General features: G+C 40.3%; 2 protein-coding genes across 6 annotated transcripts in view; one reads left to right on the top strand and one right to left on the bottom strand.

The window, feature by feature from the left end:
- The window catches only part of SPATS2L (spermatogenesis associated serine rich 2 like), a 62,734-nt gene extending 58,146 nt beyond the window's left edge, over positions 1 to 4,588 (top strand). For all 4 annotated transcript variants that reach the window (XM_070732083.1, XM_070732085.1, XM_070732084.1 and 1 more), the window contains 5 exons: positions 445 to 503; positions 1,520 to 1,629; positions 2,133 to 2,235; positions 2,400 to 2,623; positions 3,607 to 4,588. In XM_070732083.1, the coding sequence (XP_070588184.1) occupies positions 445 to 503; positions 1,520 to 1,629; positions 2,133 to 2,235; positions 2,400 to 2,623; positions 3,607 to 4,011 (901 nt within the window). In that variant the 3' untranslated portion in view covers positions 4,012 to 4,588. The remainder of the gene's footprint in view (positions 1 to 444; positions 504 to 1,519; positions 1,630 to 2,132; positions 2,236 to 2,399; positions 2,624 to 3,606) is intronic.
- Positions 4,589 to 12,616: 8,028 nt separating this feature from the next.
- Positions 12,617 to 27,949, bottom strand: KCTD18 (potassium channel tetramerization domain containing 18). 2 transcript variants are annotated; one of them, XM_070732095.1, is made up of 7 exons: positions 27,812 to 27,949; positions 24,048 to 24,249; positions 22,830 to 23,041; positions 21,893 to 22,086; positions 20,728 to 20,822; positions 18,203 to 18,305; positions 12,617 to 13,352 (listed from the first exon to the last, which is right to left on the bottom strand). In XM_070732095.1, exons 2-7 carry the CDS (start codon positions 24,202 to 24,204, stop codon positions 12,806 to 12,808), a joined length of 1,308 nt encoding a protein of 435 aa, XP_070588196.1. In that variant the 5' UTR covers positions 24,205 to 24,249; positions 27,812 to 27,949; the 3' UTR covers positions 12,617 to 12,805. The 2 variants fall into 2 exon arrangements, with proteins under 2 accessions (XP_070588196.1, XP_070588197.1); XM_070732096.1 differs by lacking the exon at positions 27,812 to 27,949 and adding an exon at positions 27,490 to 27,790.
- Positions 27,950 to 27,960: the final 11 nt, after the last annotated feature.

The raw sequence follows: 27,960 nt of genomic DNA, 5'->3' as shown, positions 1-27,960 counted from the left end.
ATGAACAATGATTAAACCATTATAGAAACCTTTGATAGTGACTTCATTTGACATACTCAAATATATACACATGATTTTGTTTGTCCACATCTAGTGAGTTTAAAGATCATATATAAGGATGTAACCCTAATACAAAAAACTGAACATATGGGCAAGAGCATTGTGTAATTAGCCAGATTACACTTACTTGTGTTTTGTTTGTAATGGTTTAATTGTGGATCTGTATGCTAATACAGAAAGAACTAGATATGAAGTAATGTATTTGATGAATCTGAAGCAAAAAGAAAGTTGATTTGTTAAATTTTTATTTAAATTATTTTTCTCCAGAAAGCAATATTTTTCACAACTCTTATCATAAATTCTGTTTTGAAACTTTTTTTGAAGGACATAATTAATCAAGTCTCTTATTAATATTGTCCTAAATTAAATTATTTCCATTTTCAGTATCATTGATAAGGAGGTGGCTTTAATGGCAGAAGTCGACAAGGTTAAACAAGAAGCCAGTAAGTAGAAATTAAAATTAAAATGGCAAATTTTATTTCAAAAATAACTTTGAATATCATATACAGTATATTTCAATTTGGCCTTAAATTTCCCCAGCTAATATTGCAGAGACTGAAGAATAATTTGGCTGCTGTACAGTACATTCAACAGTTAGATGTTTTGATTGGGGAATAAACAATGAAATATTTCTAACTGTGAAGATAGATCCTTTCTTACCACTTTTTTCTTTAATTGGCAAAAGTGGTGTTTTAACCAGTAAGTCATGTTCAATTTTTGATGACTTTATAGACAAGTGCTGTCAATGCTATCCTGAAGAGCGCTTTCTTTCAGTCGTTGGATGTTCATCTTTGTATCCATTTTGATACATTTATGAAACCAGTGAGTTCTTTGCCCTTTCTTGTTCCACTAACTATTCCTAACATCATTGCCTTCCCCAATGAATTTGGATGCATGACAGTGTGTACTGATCCACTGTTATGAATCTTACTAGGCAGTGTGGTCTAAATTAATAAAATAAAAAATCCAATATATGATATTTCTCCATATTTTTCATACTGGAAAAGAAAATCAAGTAATGCTTGCTAAATATGTTCAGGCCAACAGAGGCAGAAGGAAAAGAAAAAAAAATGAGATCAAAAGTCTTAAGGCTATTACGCCTCTGCAGAGGACTGATAAAACAGTTACAGTACTTGGATTAAGTTGGTTTCCAATAATGCACTAACAGATTTGAGATGATTCCTGCCTCTCTTTTAAATCATTCACTTTTCTTGGGAAAAGGCATTCCTGGAAGTTGCAGTAGAGAAGAGAAAGTCTAGAATTTTCCCAGGGTGAATGGAAAACTGTTAACCTAGCATTGGGGAGGAGGGATAATCTCACTTTGAGTTTTTTAAGGAAAAGATAATGTAACATAAGAAAGAAGTAATTTCAAGCATTAAGGGGTCACTTAATTTTTCATAGTGAATATCTTTTCCACATGAGCATTTAACATTTTTTATTACCCTTTTTTCTTTGACAGTGGATATTTTGACTGCACGTCAGAAAAAAGCTGAAGAATTAAAGAGACTAACAGATTTGGCAAGTCAGATGGCGGAGATTCAGCTGGCTGATTTGCGAGCTGAAATTAAGGTCAGCTATAAAAGAGTATTTCTCTTTAAAATAAGCATAGTTGTATATAAGTAATGCATCTTTATTTCAGCACTTGGGGCCACAGGTTCTCACCACAAGGCTCAAGCAAAGTATAAATTTAGCTTTTTAATAATGTCATCTTACTTAAAACTGTGCTATCTCTCTTGTATTTTATAATAAGAGTAATAACAATATTCACATTCCTGCTTTTCCTTCCAGTTCTATAAAAGTTGCAGACGTGTTTTTTTTCCTTTTGAGCTTCATACTTAATTCCCTTGTATAACTGTAGTTATTTTTTCAAATGTGAGGAGAGGGTATTGTACTATTGATTCTGAATCAGATTTTACAATAGTATTCAACAAAATATAAAAAATATCCAAACTTTCTAAGATTAGAACACTTATCTCCATAAAAAGCTTTTTTTCAACACATTAGACTTCAATGTGATTTTCCAGTTATTTAATCATGTGAGGCTATTTATGTTACTTTTCCCTTCATTGTAGCACTTTGTAAGTGAACGTAAATATGATGAAGAATTGGGTAGAGCTGCCCGCTTTTCCTGTGACATTGAACCATTAAAAATGCAGATATTACAGTGTGGAGAAAGTAAGTTGTAGTAAAGTCTCAGCTTCTTCGTTAATTGCTCTTTAAATCACTTGTTAGAACCATTTTCATAGCTAGTAAATATAATGTATACACTGCCTTTGGTTTAATTTTTTTGCAATTCATGTCAATATATTATATGATAAAATTTGCATTTTCCTTTGTAGTTTTCCATCCAAAAAACAATTACTCCTCTAGAACACCATCCAACATGTTCCTTCAATCAGAAATTTCAAAATCAGTGACCAGCAGGCGAAATACATATAACCAAAAGTATTCTAATCAAACTCCTGCTAAGACTTCTGATCACAAAACAGCAATAACTAAAGGTTCAAGCCAAGTTCTCCCAGTTACAGAATCCTCTTCTCATGTAATTTCAACAAATAAACAGGTAAAAGCCAAGGAAAAAGTTCTATGAATCAGCATAAAAATTATAAAATTAAAAATTTACAGCTGTTTGAGAAACATTTTATAGACACATAGTCAAGATTATTTTCATCAGGTCAATTTCTTCCCAGATTCAGAAATTCTTTTAAATGCTGCATTATTAAAGGATTCTAGATGCAACACCTTTGGATTTATTTGACACCTTTCAGCTAATTCTTATGTTCTTAAATTTTAACATGAGTAGAATATATATTCTTTTTCAATCCAGAATGAGCCACATTGATGAGCTGCATTGATTAATGAATTGAAGAGATAACAATGATTAGATTAGATTTAGATTTATCTCATATCTATATACTGTATATCAACTCTATCTAGCTGGTGAAATCTCCAGAAGAAGGGAGAGAGGGTTACTTCATTCTTTTGGGGGGGGGAATCTTTTGTTCCAAAAATGTTATGGAATAGGCTTAAGTGTTATGTCCAGATTTATTCAGTGATTGCTGTAAGTCTGTCTTCATCCATGACTAATCAATTAGGGGTTCTCTTAGAAACAATGACTCCTGTTAAACAAGCAGATGGGCAACTCTGGCCGGGGATCCTTTACACAAATTTATCTTGCGTGCCAATTGCACCCATTCCTGGACCAAATATTGAACACTGAAAATGTTTCATTTTCCAAACCATGGTAAAGCCAGGCTGGGAATCATTTTGTCTTACTGTCAGAGGAATGCAATTGTAGTAGTAGCAATTCAGCCAAATTGCCAGTCATTAGCTTATTGTTTTATTATCTTCCAACCTGCCCCTGGTTCCCTCAAGAAGGAACTGGGGAAGGATGGGGTCATTAAAACAGCATCAATGACTACAGTGCTGACATGCATAATGTAATAGATATGTGTTGGTGGACATAATAATCCTACCCAACTTTTACCAAAGTGAACTGAAATTGAACTGAAATGAGTTGTGATGTTCTTTTTTCTTCCTCGACAGAACGTGCCTTCAGGTCCGAGACGAAGATTTCATGCGCACTACCATAGCATCCGAATCAATGGTTCTGTCAAGCCCCAAAATCCTGGCGATGAATCTGATCAGAGCAACCCGAAGAATCACTCCCGACATGAATACCGACGGCAGCACCATCATAATTTTAGGCCCAAAAACAGAGGCATGGTAAAAACTCAACAGCAATCAACACCCATAAAAAATCTAGAAAAGGGAGCATATCCAGAGAAAGGACAGCAAAAGCATCCTATTCCAATCCCTACAGAGCCCAGTCCTTTGTGCAGCAATATAGCGAGGGGTTCTCCCTGTAATTTATATCCTCCAAGAATTGACACCTCTGGAGAGACACCTGTCCTTTCAATCGCCGTGCCAGCTGTGACTTTGGTGGCATGATAACAGTAATCTGATTTTTTTCATTAAAGGTGCTTCTCCCCTCCCTTGTTGTGTACAGTACTCTACAAATACTGATGAAATAGCTTGAGAAAAATATTACAATTGTGGTGAACCAAACTTGCTAAAATGGTCTTAACTTTATCTTGTTTTCTACATGGAAAGCTTTGCTCAATATACTCAGGATTATTTTTTCATAATAATGCAGCTTTAGCCAGCAGTACTTACTAGATCTACTAGACTGATACTGAAAAATAAACTGTAAGAGGATATCATTACAGATAATGCTAATTACTGCCCAGTTTGTTTTCAGTCATTCAGTATTAAAGAAGCAAAATATTGGCATCTCTAGTAGTGGGCTGTTATGTAAATACATAACATTTTTCACATTTCCCATACTAGATAGAACTCAACATGACAAATCTCATAGCTCTGTGTGACCTAATGTCATGTCCAGAAAAATACTCAAGATTAATAATAGTTAAAAAACTATATATTAATTGCTTCATGCTATATTTGTAAAATGTCTGTTTTTTCCATTTGAAATATATATAACTTACACAAGTACAGTTTTTCCAAACTTTTCAGTTCTTTTTAATGACTGATTATTTTTGTGGACTAAAAATTGAATGTGTTTCAGTCTCGGATTCCTTTTTTTTCGGGGGGGGGGGTGTCAGACTATTACTACACTTATTTGAAGAATTCAAGAGGGCAAACTTAACATTCCTACTAATACTATTTCAATAGTCTACTTTATCTTCCCCCAGCCCCCTTGAGCCTCTGATCCAATTACTGCAGGGGTATTAAACTCAAGTCCCGGGGGCTGGATCCAGCCCATGAGGTGCTTACATCTGGCCTACAGGGCCACCCTGGAAGTAGTGAAGGACCAGTCCACAATGCCTCTGCCAGTGAAAATGGGCTCCCGAGCTCTGGCTGCGATGTCCTCCAGCAACCCTCTGCCAGTAAAAATAGATCTTGGGAGTGTGCAGTTCTCCTGAGGTCTGTTTTCGCTGGCACAGGGTTACAGGAGCTGTCGCAGCCAAAACAGAGCTCAGAAGCCCATTTCCTGACAGAGTGCTCAGGCTGCCACAGGTGCCTGACACAACTGATGTCAAGCTGGCCACGCCCACACTGACCATACCACACTGGTCCCCCAAGGACAAACACAACCCCGATGCAGCCCTCAATGAAATCAAGTTTGATATCCCTGAATTACTGTAACCATCTTTTCTGGGAGGGGAAAAGTGGGCAAATTCATCTTCCTTCCCATTAGTTATATTATCTCCTTAAACATAAGGAGTCTCAAAAATCTTTATCAAATATTTTAACCAATATAAGCATGCTACCTTTTCTTTCTTTGATCAAGCGCTTCTCCAATGCACTTGCAAGGAGAGTCCAATGTGGGTAATTCTCCAGTCTGATTGGAAGGGACTGAGTTTAATTTAAATATTAGGCGGGTACCGCCCCCTAGCCCTCCAGTCTTAAAAACTCAGTCGCAGTAAAGGGATTTACTATTTAGATTAGTATTTGCAAGTAATGTTTCTCTAATGATTGTCTTTTTCCTCTGTTTTATTTCAGGAATGAAGCCTTATATGGCAAGCCCCCCCCCCCCATGCAACATAGGGTCAATACCCTCCAAGGGCATTTCCCTGCTGGCTGCCGCTCCTCCCCCGTCAATAAGGGTCAAATTAATTAGGGCCGGAGAGAGCAACCGGGTCACCAACCTCCGCGGTCACACCCGGGCAACAGGAGGTGGTTGACGTTGAGGGGTCCGCCCCCCTCGGCGAACATACTGGGCCAAAGAACTCAGCAGGGGACACATGAGACGAAAGCCGGCTTCGAGGTGCCGCATTTGGGAACCGACAGTTCTTTTAAGAAAACGCCACTTCGGCTGGGAATGCCCCGGAATGGCGGGAAGAAGCCGATCTAACCCAGTGATCCCATGCAGTTCCCATGGCAACTGGGTGCCGGCCATTTTGGATCTTAAATAAAAGGTCACCTTTACACTGACGTGGGTCAGGATACTGTCGTGACCACCACGTCACATCCGCGACCCCTAATTCTGCCCTGGAGACACGCATGCGCTTGTGAGGGCTTACCGGCCATTAATTTCTGGCATCGTGCAGAAAAGCAGAGCATTTTCAAGGAGACTAGAACGTGAGTGTTTAACAAGGGGGAAAGAATAATGGCATAGCCTTCAGCTCATATAGGAGAAGAGTCTGCACCAGCCATCAGACCTAGCTCTCCAAAGGAGAAGCCCCAAATGGATAAAACGAGATCTAAATCCTCTCAAAGCTCCTCCCTCAGAGAGGCTGAGAAAAGGATAAGGGCACTCGAAAAACAACTAGAGACAACCCAGAGGCAGCTAATCCCTACAGCTGCCCCATCAATGCCCAGTCTCTTTGGGGCCTACTCCACAGCCGGTCTCCCCTATGATCACCACAGGGGTAGCAGGCTCGACAACAGAAAAGGCCTGGTGTCCAGAGCGCCCCCTACAAACAGCTCCTTCACCAATACCTGAACCTTCAATCCTCTTAGGCAGGCATCTGTGGCCTAATCTTCCTCCACCCACTCAAACCACCCAGATTCCTCAGTATGGGCAGATGCAGTAAGCAACCTTTACCCAACTGCTGCTGGCCTGCGAAATTCTCAGAACACATGGCAGAATATGTCCCCGGCGCTGCAAGACCTCATCGCCAATGCGTATTCTCATGGGCTGGCAGCTGGGATACAACAATACGCCCCAGTGGTGCCCGCTCCCACGAGTGTCAGGGACCCTTGGACGGCTCCAGCCCCACAATCCTTAACAGGATCAATGGAGGAGGATATTACTACTAGAAAAAATGTTAGTACGATGATCTGTCAGGGGACGAGCAGCCTCTGGAACAGCCTGTCGTTACGGGACTTTTTAAACCGTCCCTGTTCAGGATCTTGCTCAATAAGGCAAAGCTGACTATTGACCAGGCCGGGGAAGGGAAGCAGACTGATGCTTCCACAACAGTTGCCCCAACAGGAGGACTATTCGTAATGCCCAGGAAGGAGGCGGAACACATTCCATCATCCCAGCTATTTCTGGAAAATATAAAACGTCCATGGGAGAACCCGGCGGCCGCTCACAGCCCATCAAATATAGACCGTAAATTCTATACATTCGACCAAGAGATAGAGACTCTACTAGGCTCCCTGACCATAGACAAACCGGTGGCAAGCCTAGTTTCTAACGCCCTGGTTCCTTCCGAATTACTGGATAGTCTAAAGGGAGAGGATAAGAAGGCGGAGAATGTTGTGTGTAAAACACACCAAATGGCAGCCTGGGCCCTGCGCGTAGCCTCCGCAGCCTCCTTTTTTAATAGAGCCACCATCCAAGAAATGCAATCCAGGGTGAATCTGGAAGATGGACATCTTTGTCAGGATCTGAACAAACTTCTTGCAGCTACAGAATTTTGGGCAGATGCCACGGTGAATGCAGCAAAGTTCGCCTCCAGAGCAATGCCGTCGTCAGTGTCGTCACGCAGGCTGATCTGGCTTCGTAGCTGGTAGGCTGATGTAAAATCAAAGTGGTGTCTGGCGTCCTCACCATTTCAGGGTGAAAAATGGTTCGGCAACATCCTGGAGGAGGTCCTTATCAAAGATAAAGACAAGAAAAAAGTGCTACCGAGGGCAAACAAAAGACAAAACAGACGCACGCTTCACCCCTTTTGCAAGACGCCAGTCCATTTGATCGGAGCACTCCTCGACTATCACCCAGGGTTCAAGGCTATACTTCCAGGGCTCTTTCAACCAGGGAAACTACTGTTCAGACAAACCATTCTTCTCAGATCATAACAAATCTTACCAACAAGGACGTCGCCCCTTCAGATGTTCCAACACCAAGGGGTTCAGAAAGAACAAATGACTCAGCAAACCACTACACCCTAGGTGGCAGGCTGCAGAATTTCGCAAGCTCCTGGGAAACTACTTTCTCCAATGCCTGGGCAATTGCCACTTCCTCCCATGCCCCTTCATAACAGACCCTCAGAAGAGAATGCTGTTATACCTAGAAGTCTCCCATCTCCTAGAGATTGAGGCTATAGAGGAAGTCCCTCTCTACCAGCAAGGCAAAGGCTTCTACTGGGTCATATTTGTGGTTCCAAAATCCTCGGGGCGATGTCAATTAATTTTGAATCTGCGGCAGTTGAACCTCTGTGCGATACAAGAGGTTCAAAATGCATTCGCTCCGTTCTATTCTCCTCCATACGACACAAGGACTTCCTCACATCCATAGACCTAAAAGAGACCTATCTTCATGTGCCCGTTTATCCATCTCACAGACAATTCCTACGATTCTGCCTAGACGGGGCACATTACCAATACAAGGCAATGCCCTTTGACCTATCATCAGCTCCGAGGATGCTCACAAAATTGTTGGACATTCTCACGGCCAGCCTCAGACATCAGTCGGCGCGCCTTATGGCGTACCTCGACAGTATTGTAGTGCTTTCAAAGTCACTGGAACAGGCATGTCGAGATGTACAACTAACCATAAGGACTCTTCAGGCTCATGGATTCACAGTCAACAGGGACAAGAGCCACCTGAGGCCGACGAAACGCCTAGCACACCTAGGCACGATCATAGACACAAACTCATGCATGGTCTTCATGTCCCAGGAAAGACAGACCAATATTCAAGCTCTGCTAGAAACTATAAGAAATCAATGGCAACCTCAACTATCCTTCCTGTCAAAGCTTCTGGGTACCCTGGTATCCTGTATAGACATTGTACCATGGGCTTGACACCATCTACGCCCACTCCAATGGTTCTTACTGCCCTTTCAAAAGATGAAATCCAACCACACACACAGGAAAGTAGCCCTCAGCGCCAGGCTAAGGAAATCCCTACAATGGTGGACATCTCCAGTGATCCGGCGGGGCTCGTCCTTCCTGGGCCAGGCCCCAGTGACTGTAACAACAGACTCCAGCTTAACTGGTTGGGGAGCCCACCTTTCCTCCCAGATGGCCCAAGGATTGTGGGACCCACAGGACCTACAAGATGTGAACATTAATTATTTAGAACTCAAGGCAGTCTCCCTGGCCCTTCACAGCTTCACTCACCTACTACAGGGACAACATATCTTGATATTGACAGATTATGTCTCAACTCGTTCCCACATCTACCACCAAGGGGGAACGAGGTCCCGAAGGCTGATGCGGCAGTCAGAGTCGCTGTTTTGGTGGGCAGAAGTCAATCTAGCCTCCCTCTCAGCAGAACACATATCGGGGCAGGAGAACATCTGCGTGGACTGGCTAAGCCGCAGGACTTTAGACCCAGCGGAATGGCGCCTGGACCCCAGGATATTTCAGGAAATAACCTTTCAGTCCGGCAGCCCAGTGATCAACCTCTTTGCAACATGCCACAACATGCAACTTCCACCCTTCTTTTCCCACTTCCCCTCTCCAGGAGCAGAGGGGGTGAATGCGCTACGTCACCCATGGCCACCAGGCCTTCTCTATGCATTTCCACCAACTTGCATCATTTAGAAGGTAATCCGAAAGATCCTGAAGGAACAGGCCGAAATACTGCTGTTGGCTCCATATTGGCCACGTCGGGCATGATTCGCGGATCTGAGGGTCCTCTCCATATCACCATGCTGGAGGATCCCAGACTACCTGATCTCCCTCAGTCAGGGATGCATTGTACACCCCGAACCACAGTGGTGGCAACTGACCGTGCGGCACTTGAGGGGGATCGCCTGAGGCGCCAACACCTGCCAGACACGGTCATAGCCATCATGCAAGCTGTGTGCAGACCATCCACCAAGCGCATTCATCAGGCCATATGGTTGGCCTTTTGTGACTTCTGTAGACACCAAGAAGTGGATCCACAGACTGCTTCACCGCTCATAGTTTTAACATTCCTTCAAGCAGGATTGAATAATGGTCTCGCCTCCCAACACTCTGCGAAGACACGTAGCCACATTATCTACCATACTAGTGAAGGATTACTACCACCCCCTAACACATCACCCGTGGATTAAGGACTTTCTAAGAGGAACCTCCAACATCAGACCACCGACGGTTCAGATACCTGTCTTGGGAACCGACTTTAGTTTTGCAAGCCTTGTCAGCCCCCCCTTTCAAGCCGATACAATCTTTCTACATTTCCTGTTAATCAAAACCGCATTCTTGGTCGCAATCACCTCAGCCAGATGGATTTCAGAAATATGGGCCTTGTCAGTCAGACCGGATCTTTGCCAATTTCACCCGGACAGGGTGGTCTTAAGACTAGACCCAGTGTTTTTTCCAAAAGTAAATTCCTGGTTTCACAGGATATAGGAAATAATTTTGCTGGACTTTTGCACACACAGAACTCACCCCTCGGAACTGAGGTGGCACAAGCTGAATGTGCAACGAGCTTTAAAAATCTATGTCCGCAGAACACAGTCCTTCAGAATTTTGGAAGCATTGTTTGTGTCTTTCTCAACACAAGCCATGGGTATCAAGGTTTCATCCCAAACTATCAGCCGCTGGCTGCGAGACTGCATTGCAGAGGCATATAGGGCAGAAGGTAATCAAATTCCGCAGGGAGTAACCGGACACTCTACTCATAGCGCTGCCACTTCAGCAGCTTGGGCAACCCAGGCATCTCTCGAAGACATCTGCAGGGCAGCCACGTGGGCTGTTCCATCTACATTCATTAAACACTATCAAATTGACTCACTTGCCTCTTCGGAGGCGGCCTTTGGGAGGTGTGTGCTACAAAAGGTGTGCTCAACTCCAGCGCCCCTGGTCCAGCCTTCTCCCTCCCTCAAATTAAGTCTTGGGTATATCCCACATTGGACTCTCCTTGCAAGTGCATTGGAAAAGGACCGTTGAACTTACCTGAATGGTCTTCTCGGTGCACTGCAAGTAGAGTCCAAACCCACCCGGCTCTGGGACTAGGGTCACTGTTTTCGTTCAATGGTTTATAGTTATTAAAGTTTCTTTTGGCCTTCCAGTTGTTTAATAAAAATGTTTCATGGTTTACTGCTCCTTCGTTTTATTTTAGAGGGCGGTACCCGCCTAATATTTGAATTAAACTCAGTCCCTTCCAATCAGACTGGAGAATTACCCACATTGGACTCTCATTGCAGTGCATCGAGAAGACCGTTCAGGTAAGTTTCAACGGTTCTTCTCACACTGCTAAAAATGATAAGGGAGGGGAATTTCATTTCCTTTAGGATTTTTATAGATAGCCTCTATTCAGTTCTTCAAAAGGAAGACACTATTTCCATTCAGCGTCTTCAAAAGGAAAAATAATTCATACATCTCTGGGCTTAAAGGACTTAAAATATTTCCTTTTAAGAAGTCTCATTTATCGATAGTCAAGTGCCTCTTTTACACAGGCTTATCTTGGTCCAGAAGACCAAAGCCATCCATTAAGTTTAAGAAAAGCCTAAAACTCTAAACAGTGGCTCTGAATGAATGCCTTGAGCACTGTTGCATATTCTGTACAAACCTGAGCAGCCCACAACATTGTTACAAGCGCCTGTTCACATTGCTAGGAGACACAGCTGCCTATTTCCAGAGATAAAAGACTTGACATTCAATTCTCATTCTGTTTCTATAATACAAGGAGGGGGAAGAGCAAGCCGGAATGATCCTATGGCTGCTACAAGATTAAATATCTTTTAAAAATGAAATGCCTGTTGGAAATTAGCCTTGCTGCTATAAGGTTTACAGTTACATGGAATTTATAAGTACAGTAATCCATTTCCCATTTGCAAAGAAGTGCTCAGCATGCTTTTCAGCTTCTGGGCTCTACCTTTCGAGGGTACTGAGGCCTTGATAATTCAATTCTTCTCTGAAGGGGAAAGGAGTTATATGGCCAGATAAATACCCCCCAAATGAAGTTAGGATATTGACTGAGGAGGGGAGTACTAATTAGTTCTGTTGAGCTAAATCGGGATGAAAGGATTTTGACATACTAATTGGTAACAGTGGTGGTATGAAAGTCTTCTAACAGATTCAAGAGAAGGTATTTTCAAACTTTAAGGTATTGGGGGAAAATATATTTCTGATGATCAAATATTTTCTATATTTGGACCAGAAGGCTAGGTAGGGAAAATAGAATGCTTGGGAAGAACAGAAAAAGTTATAGCGAAACTTCATTTAGTAAAAGCAACATTCCTAGAGAATGTAGAAAAACAGACTTCAAAGATAATGATGTCACTAGGTAAAAAAATATTTTCTTAGCTGCCGGCATACTCAAAGATCTATCTTTGTAAGCATCTAGGCTTTGTTTGTAGTAAGAGAGTATATCTCAAACCATATTAATATGTTTAATATAAAATGGTTAACATCTTGGAAATATGTTAACAATGGCAGCATAAAAATCTTAGTTTCAGGAGAAAGAGACTATTGTTCTCTATAGCAATAGCACTTAGACTTATATGCCGCTTCATAATGCCTTACAGTTCTCTATAAGCAGTTTAGTCAACTTATTCCCCGTAACAATCTTGGTCTTCATTTTACCACTCTCAGAAGAATGGAAGACTAAGCAGGTCCAGAACAAACTGCACAAGTTTTCAAAAAGTTAAAAACTTAGGAACACATCCAGTCTAGCATAAATAATATTTTTAAATGACCAATGTTCCACATTTAATCTTTATTTCATGATTTGTAATGTACCTTACAAAAGTGAACACCAACTGACTACCATCCACCATCTTACTAAAACATTTTGACTATTTCCAATATTTTTTGTACAACCTGGGATTTTTTTGTGCTCTCAGGCGGCAAAGGTTTGGTTGTTAAAAAATAATGACGTTGGAGACTAGTGTCACATATCACCATTCAGCTGGCTATTCTCCAGACTATCTCTGACACTAGTGCACTTCGGGGAAAGACCCGAATGCTCACAGTTTAATGAGTGACATGTAGAAGTAGTAGTGATTGCAGCAGATGGGAATTGCTGTTTAACTTTCCTCACAACTCTTGAAGAATGCTGAGTCTGTAATTCATTACAGAGTGGAGTCCGCTTCAGTTTTATCACCTGACTAGTTGCAAACTTTCTGGATGAAAGAGACTTTGGGGTCGTTTGGCCAACTTCTCCATGGTCAGCATTTCTAAGAGAGGTCTGAGAAGTTTTAGTCAATGGTACGGTCCTTGCATAAGGAGTTCTGGAAATCTTTTTGCGTATTAAAGAAGTGTTTGTGCTAGGACACTTAAGAGCCGTTTGGGCATGTGAAGATGCTGCGATCTTTAAAGAAGCTGAGTTCTTAACTTTGATGTGGGTACTTGTGGAGGGGCCACAGAATTGAACTGGCTTCCGAGCTGTTCTGCTATTCAGCTGAGTTTCTTCCTCATCAGAAGAACCAATTATTCTTCTGTAAAAAAAAATATTAAGTCCAGTAAAGACGGAAGTATAATTTTCAACATTATTTTTACTCTAATATTTGCCTAAAATGGTGTATATCAGACACTACAAACATCAAGGACAACATATTGATACTAATAATCATTTATATTATGCACAAATAATAGAAAAAATATGTTCTTATTTAATACCAAATATAACTTCATCATATTTACAAGTATATTTTCTTATATTCATTACACAGGTCTACAAAAAATATTTTTTGCAATCATCGCAGTTGAGCTTGTCCTTTTCTGAATCTTTTTTTTGTTCCGATTTCAAAAATGTATATAGTTTTTCTGCAGCAAGTATAGTTTCCATGGAGCAGCATCATAATTATTAGTTATAGGAAATATACTGGCAACATTAAGAAAATGTTATTGTTAAAAAATGGGCTTGCACTTTATTTTATAGCAGGGGTGGGCAATTAATTTTGCCATGGGGCCGCATGAGAAATTGGGATGATTTTAACCCTGCTGTTCTGTTCGAAAAAACTCCCTAATCTTATGTTCCCGGGTCTATTTGACCCGGACTGCAAATCGATCATTTTAGGTACTTATATTTGGTCTTTTTGAAAGCTTTTTTCACCTGGAAACAAGTTTGAACATTTCTGCACACAATGGGATGAAAATTGAACTGAAAAAATTAATCCTTATTGGTTTATTTTGCACATAAATGTGCCTCCCCCCCCCCCCGTTTTTGTGAATTTTCTTTAGGTTTATTGATAATTTTGCCTGCAAAATGCATTCTATTTTACTAAAGATGGTGTGGGATTGGTAGCTTGAACCTTTCTGAACATAATGATATGAAAATTGAACTGAAAAAAATGATCCTTATTGGTTTATTTTGCTCATAAATGGGCCCCCATGCTTATACTCAAATAGGCTTATACTCGAGTAGGCTTATACTCGAGTATAAAACGATATGATCTTATATTCAAAAATAAACCAATAAGAATCATTTTTTTCAGTTCATTTCTATTTTTCTTATGTTTAGGATTGTTCAATTTAGTATATCAAAACTTTTGGGTTTATTGATAATTTTGCCTGCAAAATGCATTCTATTTTACTAAAGTTGGTGTGGGATTGGTAGCTTGAACCTTTCTGAACATAATGATATGAAAATTGAACTGAACAAAATGATCCTTATTGGTTTATTTTGCTCATAAATGGGCCCCCATGCTTATACTCAAATAGGCTTATACTCGAGTAGGCTTATACTCGAGTATAAAACAATATGGTCTTATATTCAAAAATAAACCAATAAGAATAATTTTTTTCAGTTCATTTTTATTTTTCTTATGTTTAGGATTGTTCAATTTAGTATATCAAAACTTTTGGGGGAATATTCTTTAGAGATTTGTAGCCTAAAAAAATATAAATTGACAAAAAATTCAGAAAGCATGGGGAGAGAGGCTTTTTGATCAAAATAAAAATATAAGCCTCAATTTTTTCAGTTCAATTTTCATATCATTATGTTCATAAATGTTCAAACTAGTTTTCCAGTGGAAAAAGTTTTCAAAAAGACCAAATTCAAGTACCTAAAAAAAATCATTTTGGTCCGGGTCTACATGACCCGAAACAGTCAACGTGATTTTTTTTTTTGCCCAGAAAAAAATTTTCCCCCACCCCCACAAATATTTTTATGATGATCAGCCATGTTAAAATGAGTAAATGAATGCATAAGATATTGAAAATATTTTGGATTTTAAGCCTGCGTAAATATAAAGTGAAAATGGTTGCAAGCAGTCGAAGGAGGGGGGGAGGCCTTATTTCTGATGTTAAAAAACCAGTAAGAATCATTTTTTTCAGTTCCTTTATATTTTTCTTATATTCAGAAATGTTCAAGCTACCAATCCCACACCACCTTCAGTAAAATAGAATGCATTTTGCGAGCAAAACTATCCATAAATTGAAAAAACTTTCACAAAAATGGGGGGGACATGCATTATAGCAGCAAAATAAACCAATAAGCTTTACTTTTTTCATTTCAATTTTCATATCATTGTGTGCAGAAATGTTCAGACTGCTTTCCAAGTGAAAAAAGCTTTCAAAAAGACCAAACATAAGCACTGCAAATGAAGAGTTTTCAGTCCGGGTCAGGGTGACCCAGGAACAGAAGAAGTGTAACTTTTTTTGCGCAGCAAAAACTAAGCCCCCCACCCCCCAAAAAAATTCTCATAGAACCCCTGAAATGATGAAAAGTCATGAAATTTCAAGTTTCAGATATGCAGGGAAAATTTTTTACAGGGACTCAAACTTGGCTTCGGGTCACATACGACCCGAACAGCACAGCAGTTAAAGGAACAGATTAATATAATTAACTCAGTTCTACACAATGCTGTATATGTTTGGGTAGAACTGAGTTAATTATAATTATATATTATATTATATATATAATATAATGTATAATATATATATATATATATCATTATACATTATATTATATATTATAATTATAATTATAAATTAATTGCCCACCCCTTCCTTCCTTCCTTCCTTCTTTCCTTCCTTCCTTCCTTCTCCAGATGGAGAGGAGCTTCTGTCTCTCTGATTTTCTCTGCCTTTTATTTCTGCTTTTGGGCAGTTCTCTACTTCTCTTTCAAAATAGTCCTTTCAGCTGCCTCTCTTCAACTGACCTGCATTGTCAGTTGAGAAAACATGGTGGAGGCTTTGTCTGAAAGTAGGTTTGGATTCCTCTTCCTCCTCCCTTTTTTCCCCCGAGAGGTGGGGTGGGGGGTTTGCTTTAAATTTTTTGGAAAGGCCAATGAAACCAATGAACAATTAAAAAATGAGCATTTATTGGACTTGCAAAAGGGCATGGAAAGATAATTCCTTCCTTCCTCCCTCCTTCCCTCCCTCCCACCTCCGCGGGCCGGTCACAGACAATGGGCGGGCCGTATCCGGCCCGTGGCCCGCCCTTTGCCCAGGTCTGTTTTATAGTAAGGAGAATAACCAAGATTTTTGTGAGAGGTAGAGCAGGAAAAGAAGCATGAGTGTAGCATATATCCACTACTCATTAAAGAAGTTTCTTCAATGCCTCCATTGAAGATTGGTTTAATATTGTTCACTGCCAAGAATTATTTGCTGAGATGGGTTATCCAAATTGAATCAATCAATCAATCAATTAATTAAATCTGCCTCCCAAGGGTAATTCTATCTGTCCGTCCATTAACCGGGGGAGGGGAAATTATTGGCCCCCTCAGATAGGGTCCGCAACTTGGGCATCCTCCTTGATCCACAGCTGACATTAGAGAACCATCTATCAGCTGTGGCAAGGGGGGCGTTTGCCCAGGTTCGCCTGGTGCACCAGTTGCGGCTCTACCTGGACCGGGAGTCATTACTCACAGTCACTCATGCCCTCATCACCTTGAGGTTCGACTACTGTAATGCTCTCTACATGGGGCTACCTTTGAAAAGTGTTCGGAAACTTCAGATCGTGCAGAATGCAGCTGCAAGAGCAATCATGGTCTTCCCTAGGTATGTTTATGTCACACCAACACTCCGCAGTCTGCACTGGTTGCCGATCAGTTTCTGGTCACAATTCAATGTGTTGGTTATGACCTATAAAGCCCTTCATGGCATCGGAGCAGAATATCTCCGGGACCGCCTTCTACCGCACGAATCCCAGCGACCAGTTAGGTCCCACAGAGTTGGCCTTTTCCAGGTTCCGTCGACTAAACAATGTCATCTGGTGGGACCCAGGGGAAGAGCCTTCTCTGTGGCAGCCCCGACCCTCTGGATCCAGCTCCCCCCAGAGATTAGGATTGTCCCCCACCCGGAGAAGGACGGCATGCAAATCTATTATTATTATTATTATTATTATTATTATTATTATTATTATTAATAATAATAATAAATGTGACTCAAAGCAAAAGCACTTTACTTCAGGTTTGAATGGAGATGAGAAAAAAGTTGCACTATTTTAATAAAAGCACAGGTGCTGCCCTTGCAGAAAGTCTAAAAACATTTCTTCAAAACAGATAAACAACTTTAGTATTTTGTAATACAATAGTACTTCGTGATACGAACCCCTCGTGATACAAACTTTTCGAGATACGAACCCGGGGTTCGGAAAATTTTTGTCTCTTCTTACGAACTTTTTTCGCCTTAAAAACCCGCCGTCCGAGCGCCGAACCCGGACGTTCAGGTTCGGCATTCGGGTTCGTAAGGCTGCCGAGAAGGAGGAGCTTTGATATCATGAAGACGTCCTTCCTAGCCGGCCAAAACGTGGACTCCAGGAAGAATGTCTCCGTGACGTCAAAGCTCCGCCCATGGAATTGGGATTCCCCACCTCCGTTTGAGCCTCCCGACCGGGTGACAGCTCCGCGGCTCTTCTGGCAAGGTGACAGCTGGGCGGTAGGGCTTCTCGGCAGCCTCCCGAACCTGAACGCCGAACCTGAACTTTTGCCAAACTTCCAGGTTCGGCGTTCAGGAGAACACTGAGAAACACCCAGCTGTTTCAAAAGGTGACAGTTGGGCGCCGGCACCCAGCGGAGCGCCGTTTTTGCAATTTTTTTGCTTGCACGCATTAATTTATTTTACATTGTTTCCTATGGGAAATATTGTTTCATCTTACGAACCTTTCGCCTTACAAACCTCCTCCCAGAAACAATTAAGTTCGTAAGACCAGGTATTACTGTATATTGTTTAACATATTGAAAGCAGAAGGGTTTACTTATCCTTCTATATCACACTAACTGCATATTGCATGATTAAAACACGATTTTTCTATCAGAAGTTACTGAATATAAAAACTCACATGCAAATATAATTTTTATTCCACTTAAAGGCTACAACAGATAAATGAACCAATACCTACCGTTTACATACTGGAGACATATTCTGGAGGCTTCCTTTTAAAGAATGCTCCTCAAGAGTCCAACACTCTATCAGCTCCTGTGGTACTCGCCAGTAGCTGGCACCTTGTAATTTCAAACACATCATTTCACAATATTCAAGATGCATTAATGCAACTGGACACACCTTCATTACAAGAGTTTCTCTGTGTTCCCATAATTAAAGAGCAATATTATGAATATCTTTTTCTATATATAAAATTGAACAACATCCAGTATTACATAAGTGAAATTGCTGACATAAAAATATGAAATGTCATATGAAATATGAATCTTGTCCCCAACCTTTCCACCTCTGGACCGGCAGCAGGTAGCAACGATGGAAAAAAAGGTTTCATGTACACAAACTAATCCCAAACACGCACAAATGGAGCTCGCCACTCCTGAGACCCAGTTCCCAATCGGCCATAGACCAGGAGCAATTTGTGGACCAAGAGTTGGGTACACTGTTCCCCCAAGGTGCACTGCTGTGCATGAATGCACTCAAAAACAAATGCAGCACAGCGTTTTCAAACGCGGTGCAGAGGTCCCCGCCCGACAGCTGATCTGCCCCTACCAAGCTGTCGGCCGGGGAGAAACCCCCGTGGGCTCTGAGCCCTGCCCGGCTTCTCTGGCTCTGGGGACCATGCCCAGTCGTCCAACCCTTCCAATTTTCTTCCCGCCGGCGAGCAGGTTCTGAGGTAGACTCTGAGAGGAAAAAACCCCAGAAAGCTTGGTCGGAGGATGCTTGAGGTAGACGGGGCGTTGGGGGGAGGACGGAGAGGAAAATGCGGGGAAGTCTTCCGCCAGTGAACATTTTTCTCCCTTGAATGTCGTGTGCGTGAGCTCCCCATTCCACTTCCAGCCCACCATGTGCTTCTGGGGGGGAGCCTCAGTGCTCCGCCGCAAACTTTAAATAAAAGGTGGAGAGAGGGCGAGGTGGGAGCTCCGGTTTGGGCAGCATCACAGGAGTGTATGTGTGTGTCCTGTGGGGGGAAAGTGGCGGTCATTCCCGTTGCTCGGCTGATGGCGCTGCCCAAACCGGAGCTCTCACCTCACTCTCTCTCCATCTTTCTCTTTAAAGCTCGTGACAGCCTCCCCCCCCCCCCCAGAGGCACATGACGTTCGCCCCGAGGCAGTCCTGAGGGAGGAGGCGGGGATTGCGCCCATCTTGTGCATGTGCTCCCTGTTCCGCTGCAAGCCCACCATGCACCTCTGGATTTGTGACCATGCAAAAGTTATGCCTTCGGATCGTTTCTCTCCAAGGCTTCTTTTTGTTTGTGTTGTTTTGTTTGCTTTTGTTTGAAATTAACCTTGCTCGGGGTGAGATTGAAGTTTTGCACCAGAGGCCATTCGAAGGTGTGAGGGAACGAAGGCATAAAAATAAAAATAAGGCCGTTTGAATTTTTTATTTGGACCCCATCCTGCTGCTGATGAGATTCAGTTTCCTTTTATATGTCCAGCCCGTCTCTCTCCTTTCCTTCTTTCCTCCCCCCCTCTTTCCTTCCCTTTCCTTCCCTTCCTTTCTCTCCCTTTCTTTTTCTCCCTCACTTCTCCTTCCTTCTCTTTCTTTTTCTCCCTCTCTCCCTCCCTTCTCCTTCCTTCCTCCCTCCCTCCCGCCCTTCCTGTTTATTCCATCATTCTTTCTCTCTTTCTTTTCCTCCCTCTCTCCTTTTTCCTTCCCTCCTTCTTTTTCTTTCTTTCTTTCTTTCTGTTTCTTTCTTTTCCTCTCTCCCTCCCCTCTCTTTATTCCCTTCCTTTCTGTAATCTCATGTTATGACCTTTGCAGGACCCCCATGATCTTGTGATCAAAAGTTGGCCGCTGTTTCATATTTATGACCATTGCTGTGTCCTCTTTTGCGACCACCTCACAAGCAAAAACAATGGGGGGGGGGGGGAAGCCAGATTCACTTAATGACCAGGTTTGTAACTGATCCACACGCAGGCATGAAAATGTGCCGCTCAGACATTATACTTTTCCGCTCACACTGAAAAAAAAAATAGAGGGAACATTGGTTGGGTATCCTTGCTTTTACTGCACACCTCTCAATCTTGGTAGATTTTCAACCTGCTATAATTGTTCTGTTTATATGTGGGGGGAGAGAAAGATTGCAGGATGCAACACCTACTTTTTAAATTTAGAATATTTTTAACCTTTTTATAATTTATATTATACTATTATTTACCTTTTTCAGTTTCAGGCAATTGCCAGATGTAGTAATATATTTCTAAAAATATGTTTCTAAAAAATGTTTCTTTTACTTTAGTGAAATAATAGATAGTTGGTTGTTTGAGCCTGAGTAATAATAATGCCTAAGATACTGGTTTTGTTACATGAAGAGCCAGTTATTGCCTTTTTAAAAATGTTGCTAATAAACAAAATGAATACAAAATAAATGAAAAAATACCCTGGTTAAACTTCAACAGCCGATTCACAACCATAAATAATATATTTTTAAAAATCCATGTTCAGATATAGAAATACACACACACACACACAAACACATACCTCTTCCTTCCCAAGCCTCAAATGCATCCATTATCTCCTTCAATTCTGTTACTGAATAGTAACTCCAAATGTACTGGATGTTGTTTCCAGCCTCTCTAGTTAAAAAAATGTAGAAAAATACATTTGTTTTACTAAATGAAAACCAAAGCTTTGCTTAAATTACTTTTCTTAAGTATCAAGAATCATAAATGGTTGAAAGAAAGCAATTTAGCACAATAAGGCACAATTAGTGAACTACCGTATTTTATTCAGCCAAGCACCAGCACTAGATTACACTATCTTCATTGCGGAATGTTGATAATGCTATTTGTAAGACTAAATGTAGCATTAAGGATGCTTACCTAATTATTTTTACATCGTAATTCCATCTAGGTATCCAGATAGATAGATAGATTCTTATGCAAGTAAACTGAATGGACAGCAAGAGTAACATTTATTCTACCCCAAAATCAATGAATTAATTACATTTAAGTGCATTACTGTTTAATCTATTGCATTTTCTGGGCAAGATATGTTTAAAATATTCTAGGCTTTGTTTTATTAATAACAAGATCCAGTGTATTGTACTACACAGACATAACAGAAGTAGAAATCTAGTTCCATAATTGGATTTTCTCTTGCTCCCCTTTTCCTATATCTCCTTCAAAACTGTAGCAGATGTACTCAAAGATTTCAGAGCGAAGAAAGTGAGTATCCACAGGCATTTTTTAGTAGATGTTAACACACCATTATGGAAATGTAATTGGAGAGCCTTAATATTAAATCTTTAATGTTACTCTAAATATAATTAGACAATATATTATTCTATCCAAAACTAATATCTGTTGTATTATATTTAATGGGACTACATTATTGTAGTCTTAACCAATTTGGATAAATAAGCAAATCTCAAAAGGAATGACTCAAAGAAAGATTTGCTTATTTTTAGAAAACTGCCACTGTTCTTGAGCAATGGTAGGAACCTAACTTCCTGGTAGATGTTGAGGAACAAGCCCCATAATGATATATCAGGGTTCGGAAGGACAAGGAATGATCAGTACTGAAGTTTAAAGCATTTGGAGAATATCTGCCATTTTTTCTCTAAGCAGAAATTACATAATGAGTTATATAAATTCATTTATAATCTTATGATAATATATAATCACCTGGCTGAGAAACATCTCACCTTTTGTAAATATTTTTACTATATATTCGTTCTGCAAGTTCTTTTTCAACTGCAGTTATTCCATCTGCTTTTGTAGCATATATTCCAATTATGCTACTCTCACAGCTGGCACCAGAAGTATTGAGATAATGCAAGACCCAAACCGTTGGTTTAGTGCATATTAAACCATATGAGTCACAAAACCCTACGAGTGCCTAGAAAAGAAGTATACCAACACATATATTCAGTCAAACAATCTGGTTATTTAATATAGTTTACATAATTTAAGTTATTAAAAAGTATCCAAAATATTGAATTCTGCCAATGTAATCTAATTGAGTTCATAATATTTTGCCAATGGTAAATACCCAGATATCTGTAGTCTTACCATTTCTACTGTGAAAAATAGTTTAATAATATTTTAAGTACTTATTATACATAGCTAACATTTGCTAAACGTGCACACAAAATTTTAGATTATCAGAAGTATAGTAAGAGAAAATACATTAACATTAAAATGGATTACTGAATTGTGTTTTCCATTATTGAAGGGCTGTTTTAATATATGCATAAAAACCTGCAGATAAGTGCATGAAAAATTGGATTGTGGTGATTGGTACATTACACCACATAGATTTTCACGGGTACAGGTATAAAGGTCTTGGCATATTCGGGTTTCTTCCCGTGTAGGATTCAGAGATTTCTGGCAACGTTTCAACGAGGTCCCACTCATCACCTTCAGGCTGGTGCTTCTGTCCTTGTGTTCGCCCTAGAACAAGGACAGAAGCACCAGCCTGAAGATGACGAGTGGGACCTCGTCGAAACGTTGCCAGAAATCTCTGAATCCTACATGGGAAGAAACCTGAATATGCCAAAACAATATACATGCATCACTTGTCCTTTATCAAATTTTGAATATATACTGCAGAATAATTTAATAACATAGGAAAATTCTGACCTTCTTAAGTTCTACATTTGTTCTAAAACAATATGTCTCCATTTCATTAGCTAGGTGGTCAACAAGACTGTAAGGGTAAGGAATGCCAAAATAATCAGCTTCTTCTTGTAATGCAATTCGTGTTTCCTCATTTTCAGGAATCCAAACTTCTCCATGAAGATAATTTAAGAGGTATTTAAAAAGATTACCATCTCGATCAATAACGCATGCTCCTGAAAACAGATATAAAAAAATGTACACATACATTGTTTACTCCATTAGTGTAGTATACTCTATTGCCCAGTAAATCTGCATTAACAAAGAAGAAAATGCAATTAAACTTTTAATTTGTATTAACCAAATTGGGCATAGTTCAACACATTCTATTAAATTAACAGAAGTCAAATCAGTTAGGATTATTTTATAGCAAAAACCATTCTAGTTTACTACTGTTTATATAGAAAGCACTATTCAACTCTGTCAAATTTGAACACCTGTTTAGAAATTATATTTTCCAACATCATATATTTATAGAAGATAATATACCAATATGTAGCTCAGGGATGAATTGTCCTTGACCAAGGACTCAACATCATATTTGCTTAAGAGGTTTACTTAAAATAAAATTATATTTCTTTCCTCTAAGCTAGAAGTATAAACTGTTTTTTTAGTATGATGACCATATTTGGCTATTTAGTAGCATGACAGAGGCTCCACATCAAAAAGCAAACAAGAAATTGGATAATGATTCATTCCCATTTATAATTAAACATGAAGCTTAGTATTATTCCCTAATGTCCAGTAAATGTATTCTTCTGTTCCATTACAAATTAATTTGATGGAACTTTGGGAGAGGCCTTGGGCCATACATAAAGCTTCCAGGAGCTTGTACATGGCCCTGAAGTCTAAAATGTTCCAAAATCTAACCCATTAAATGCTAACAAAAAAACTGGTAAAGCATTTCCTCTTCAACTCTAATAACACCCTGAACTCTGCTCTGGGCTTTAACTCAGGACACTTGTTTCTATACAGAATGAAATTGTTCAGATCATAAATCTGCAGAAAGAGGGCTATACATGAATTAACTGATGCAGAAGGAAGAAATCAAGAGGTGGTAGTCAAGCTCATAGGAAAAATAATGCAAAGAAGCCTACAACCAAGTAATCTTATGGTAAACGCTGAAATGCATTTGTTCACCTTTTCAAGTGTTAGCTAGTTATAATTTAAGAAGCCTTTTACCTGAATTATCCATTTTTAAAGGAAATCTTCCACTGAACATAGCTGCTAACATTGAATCCTTAAAACGGCATAAAGATTCACGTCTAGCTGTATACATAAAGCCTCCAACATTAAGTCGAATAATATCTACCGTTGTTTCAGACTTGCTGTCATCCATCACTTGCTCAGTTTATACTGTTGATTTGATTATGTATTTTGATACCTGAAATAAATTTTATACAAAACTAAATTTAGCAGATTAAGAAAATTAGCATTTTGGTAGCATTATCACTCAAAAATAATAGCTAAATGATTTAAATTTTGTTCTGATTCAGCTTGATCCTTTGGAAAATTAGTTGAAGTATCTTAAATGCTAAAGATCCATAGCATCATGAGAATACACATGTAGATCACACTTCTAACCAAGCATTCTTAAAATTGTTGGAGATTCAATTGCTATAATTCTCATTCTTCAATCATGGTGGCTGGAATGTTGTAAATTGCATCTAGAGAGCATGCCGATATTAGGTAATTTACAAATGCCTTCTTTCTAGGTGGCTTTTTCTCAACCACTGCAGTGAAAGCAAATTATATCTATAACTGAAAACCCAACTATTCTTATTTAACATAATCCCAAAAAACTTGGTTACATTAGTAGAACTACTGTATATTGGGAAAGTAATGTTCTTACACTAGGAAGGGCCTATTTGGAGCCAGAGCAGACTACATTCCTCAGGCATTTCTTCCTTTGTCTGATATACTCTGGGAGAAACTTGTGAAGTAATGTCCCAATTTGCAATTCTAAATACCGAATAGCTACAATTTTAGATTGAATATTTGCTTACCTGAATAAAATGGGCATAGTAAAAGGGTGAACCATAGCATAAAATATATACTTTTCATCAAAATGCTAAATGCCAAGAGCAACATACATTTTTATTAGAACCTCATTTCAGAAGAAATTATTCAATCTATGGAGAAACTGTAGGATTGCCATTGTGGAGAAAAATAGGAGCCAGACACTTTGTACACTACCTTGAGCTGCTGTGCAACTGTGGGTTATAAATCAAATAAATGCACATGCTCTATGATTTTTCTAGACAAATACATTGAATCCATAAAAGCAGCCTGGTTTATAAAATTGTTTAGTAAACAATAATAAAACATCTTGATGAGTACAGTACTTCACTATATGAGCTTCTATTTTTCCAAATACACTGCCATGAGAAAACACAAGGGGACTAGAAATGGAAAAGAATGTCTAGGTCCAATAAAATTATCTAAAGAAGCTCTCTTCTAGAAAGCTTTGCCATGTCTTTAATGTTTCTGATACAAATTTGGTCCCAGTTAAACAGCAGATTCTTTGTTGGATCCAGCGATTAGTTTTTCTCCTCTTTCTAAAATTCTAAGATCCAAGAGGGAATTTGGAACAAGCAATGACAAATGACCCTGCTGTACAATTTGAACTTTGAATTTAGGCCAGGCAAACTGGATTCTTTACATTAACATATGTCCAATAGTCCAAAAAGTACAGAGATGTTGCATTGAAATACTCTAGTTGGAAAACAACAGCTTTTCTACTGCTGGGAAGAATCCAGACAGTTTACAGCTCGGTTGTCACAGTTACTTAAAAACTGCTATCACCATCACATAAAGTAAGTGCAGCTATTCCTGGGAACAAAACTATCAGAATTGATAGCTGTCCAAAAAGCCAGCAAGGCGTTACAATTTTACTGCCTCTTAGCTACCTATCCAGTGGTTGGTTAGATTTTTGCTATTTTATTTGAAGGAATTCTGCTCCCTTTCTAATAAATCAGTCAATCTGCTTCCTCTTTAATAAGAAAGTATGTATGCTGGCAAGAATAGGAATAGGAGGAATATGCAGAATCCCGGCACGAATCTGCACCATTCAATTAGAGTTGCAAGGGACCTTGTAGGTCATCTAGTCCAACCTCCCATTCAAACAGGAGTCCCTATACCAAAAAGCTCCTCGGTGGTGTGGTGGTTAGAACGCAGTACTACAAACTACTTCTGCTGATCACCGGCTGCCAGCAGTTTGGCAGAACAAATCTCAGTAGGCTCAAGGTTGACTCAGCCTTCCATCCTTCCGAGGTGGGTAAAGTAAGGACTCAGATTATTGGGGAAAATATGCTGACTCTCTGTAAACCACTTATAGCCTTGGTTCTCAACCTGGGAGTTGGGCCCGTTTTGAGGGTCGAACAACCGTTTCACTGGGGTCACCCAAGACCATGGGAAAAGACAAATTTCCCATGGTGTTAGGAACTAAAGCTTCTATTCTGACACTTTGGAAAATATTTTTACAATCAGGCATTTACAGTGGGGGTGTCCCTCTGACCTTCCTGCCAATCAGCTTAAAGCTCTGTTGGGAGAATTGGCGCGAGACTTATGGTTGGGATGCCATGAACTGCCAGTCATGGCATTAGAATGGTTGAGAACCACTGGCTTAGAGAGAGCTGTAAAGCACTGTGAAGCGATATATACAGTAAATCTAAATGCTGTTGCTCTTTCGGACAAATGGCAGTCCAATCTCCCTTTGGAGGGAGGGAGGAAAGAAACTCAAGCCGCTCCCTGAGCTTATAAAACTTTCGCCAGACACATCCTAGAATATAGCTAATCTGTTTGGAACCCATACCATATTTCTGACTACCCTTGAAAATGTCCAGAGATACTTCACTAGAAGAGCTCTTCACTCCTCTACCCGTAACAGAACACCCTACGAAACTAGACTTACAATCCTGGGTCTAGAAAGCTTAGAACTAAGATGCCTCAAACATGATCTAAGTACTGCCCACAAGATCATATGCTGCAACATCCTGCCTGTCAGACTACTTCAGCTTCAACCACAACAACACAAGAGCCCACAACAGATACAAGCTTAATATTAACCACTCCAAACTTGACTGTAAAAAATACGACTTTAATAATCGAGTTGTCGAAGCGTGGAATTTACTACCAGACTCTGTAGGATCATCCCCTAACCCCCAACACTACCCTTAGACTATCCACGGTTGACCTCACCAGGTTCCTAAGAGGTCAGTAAGGGGCGTACATAAGTTCACTAGAGTGCCTACCGTCCCGTCCTATTGTCTCTCCCATATCTCATAAATCTTCTCTTCTATCCCTATATCTTTTTCTGCTAATTTCATAGTTCTATTTTACTCCTATATTTTCTCCTCTATTCTCTCTTTAATACATTCTATCTGAATACTGTATATCCTCTATAACTCTCATTGTGTATTATTGTGTATTGTACAAAACAAACAAACAAATAAATAAATAAATAAAATAAAAATAAAATAAATAAACAGCAGCAACTAGAGGAGGAGGAGGAGGAGAAGGAAACCGTGAGCACGAGGGCTTCGCTGTAACGGTAGAAAAGGATGAGAGGAAACGAGACCAAGGAAGAAGCCCCAGGAAACGCTCCGCTTGTGCGGTCCGTTACCTTCCAAGTCCGAGGTTCCGCCCAGAAATTTTCGGGACTGGCCCTGGAAACCCCGCCTCCCTCTCGCGCTACTGTCTCTATACCGTTTCCATTTCCCAATCCGGCGGAAAGGACGGAGGCGGAAGAGGAGTCACGCGCGGCGCTGGATTGGGGGAGGGGGGAGCGCCCGTTCTTAAAATAGCCCCCGCTTGAGGGGGGGAGTGTCCCTCCCTCCGCGAGGCTCCTCCTCGCGCAGTTAGGCAAACACGAGGAGGATGTCAGGGCAAGAAGAGGGCCCGTCTGGAAAGCCGAACAGGCTTCCTGCGTCATGGAAGACACTCACCTTATAGCCCCAGCTGCCGACCGCTCTTCTACCGAACCTTCTAATCGAACGTGTCCACGCGCATCAGCGTTGCTCACAGAGGCCTTCAAACTTGGCAACTTTAAGACTTGTGGACTTCAACTCCCAGAGTTCTCCAGCCAGCTACTGTA

This window comes from Erythrolamprus reginae, chromosome 1 (genome assembly GCF_031021105.1).
Source record: "Erythrolamprus reginae isolate rEryReg1 chromosome 1, rEryReg1.hap1, whole genome shotgun sequence".
NCBI lineage: Eukaryota > Metazoa > Chordata > Lepidosauria > Squamata > Dipsadidae > Erythrolamprus > Erythrolamprus reginae.
Note: the sequence above shows the minus strand (reverse complement) of the source record. Positions and strands in the feature narration are given on the sequence as shown.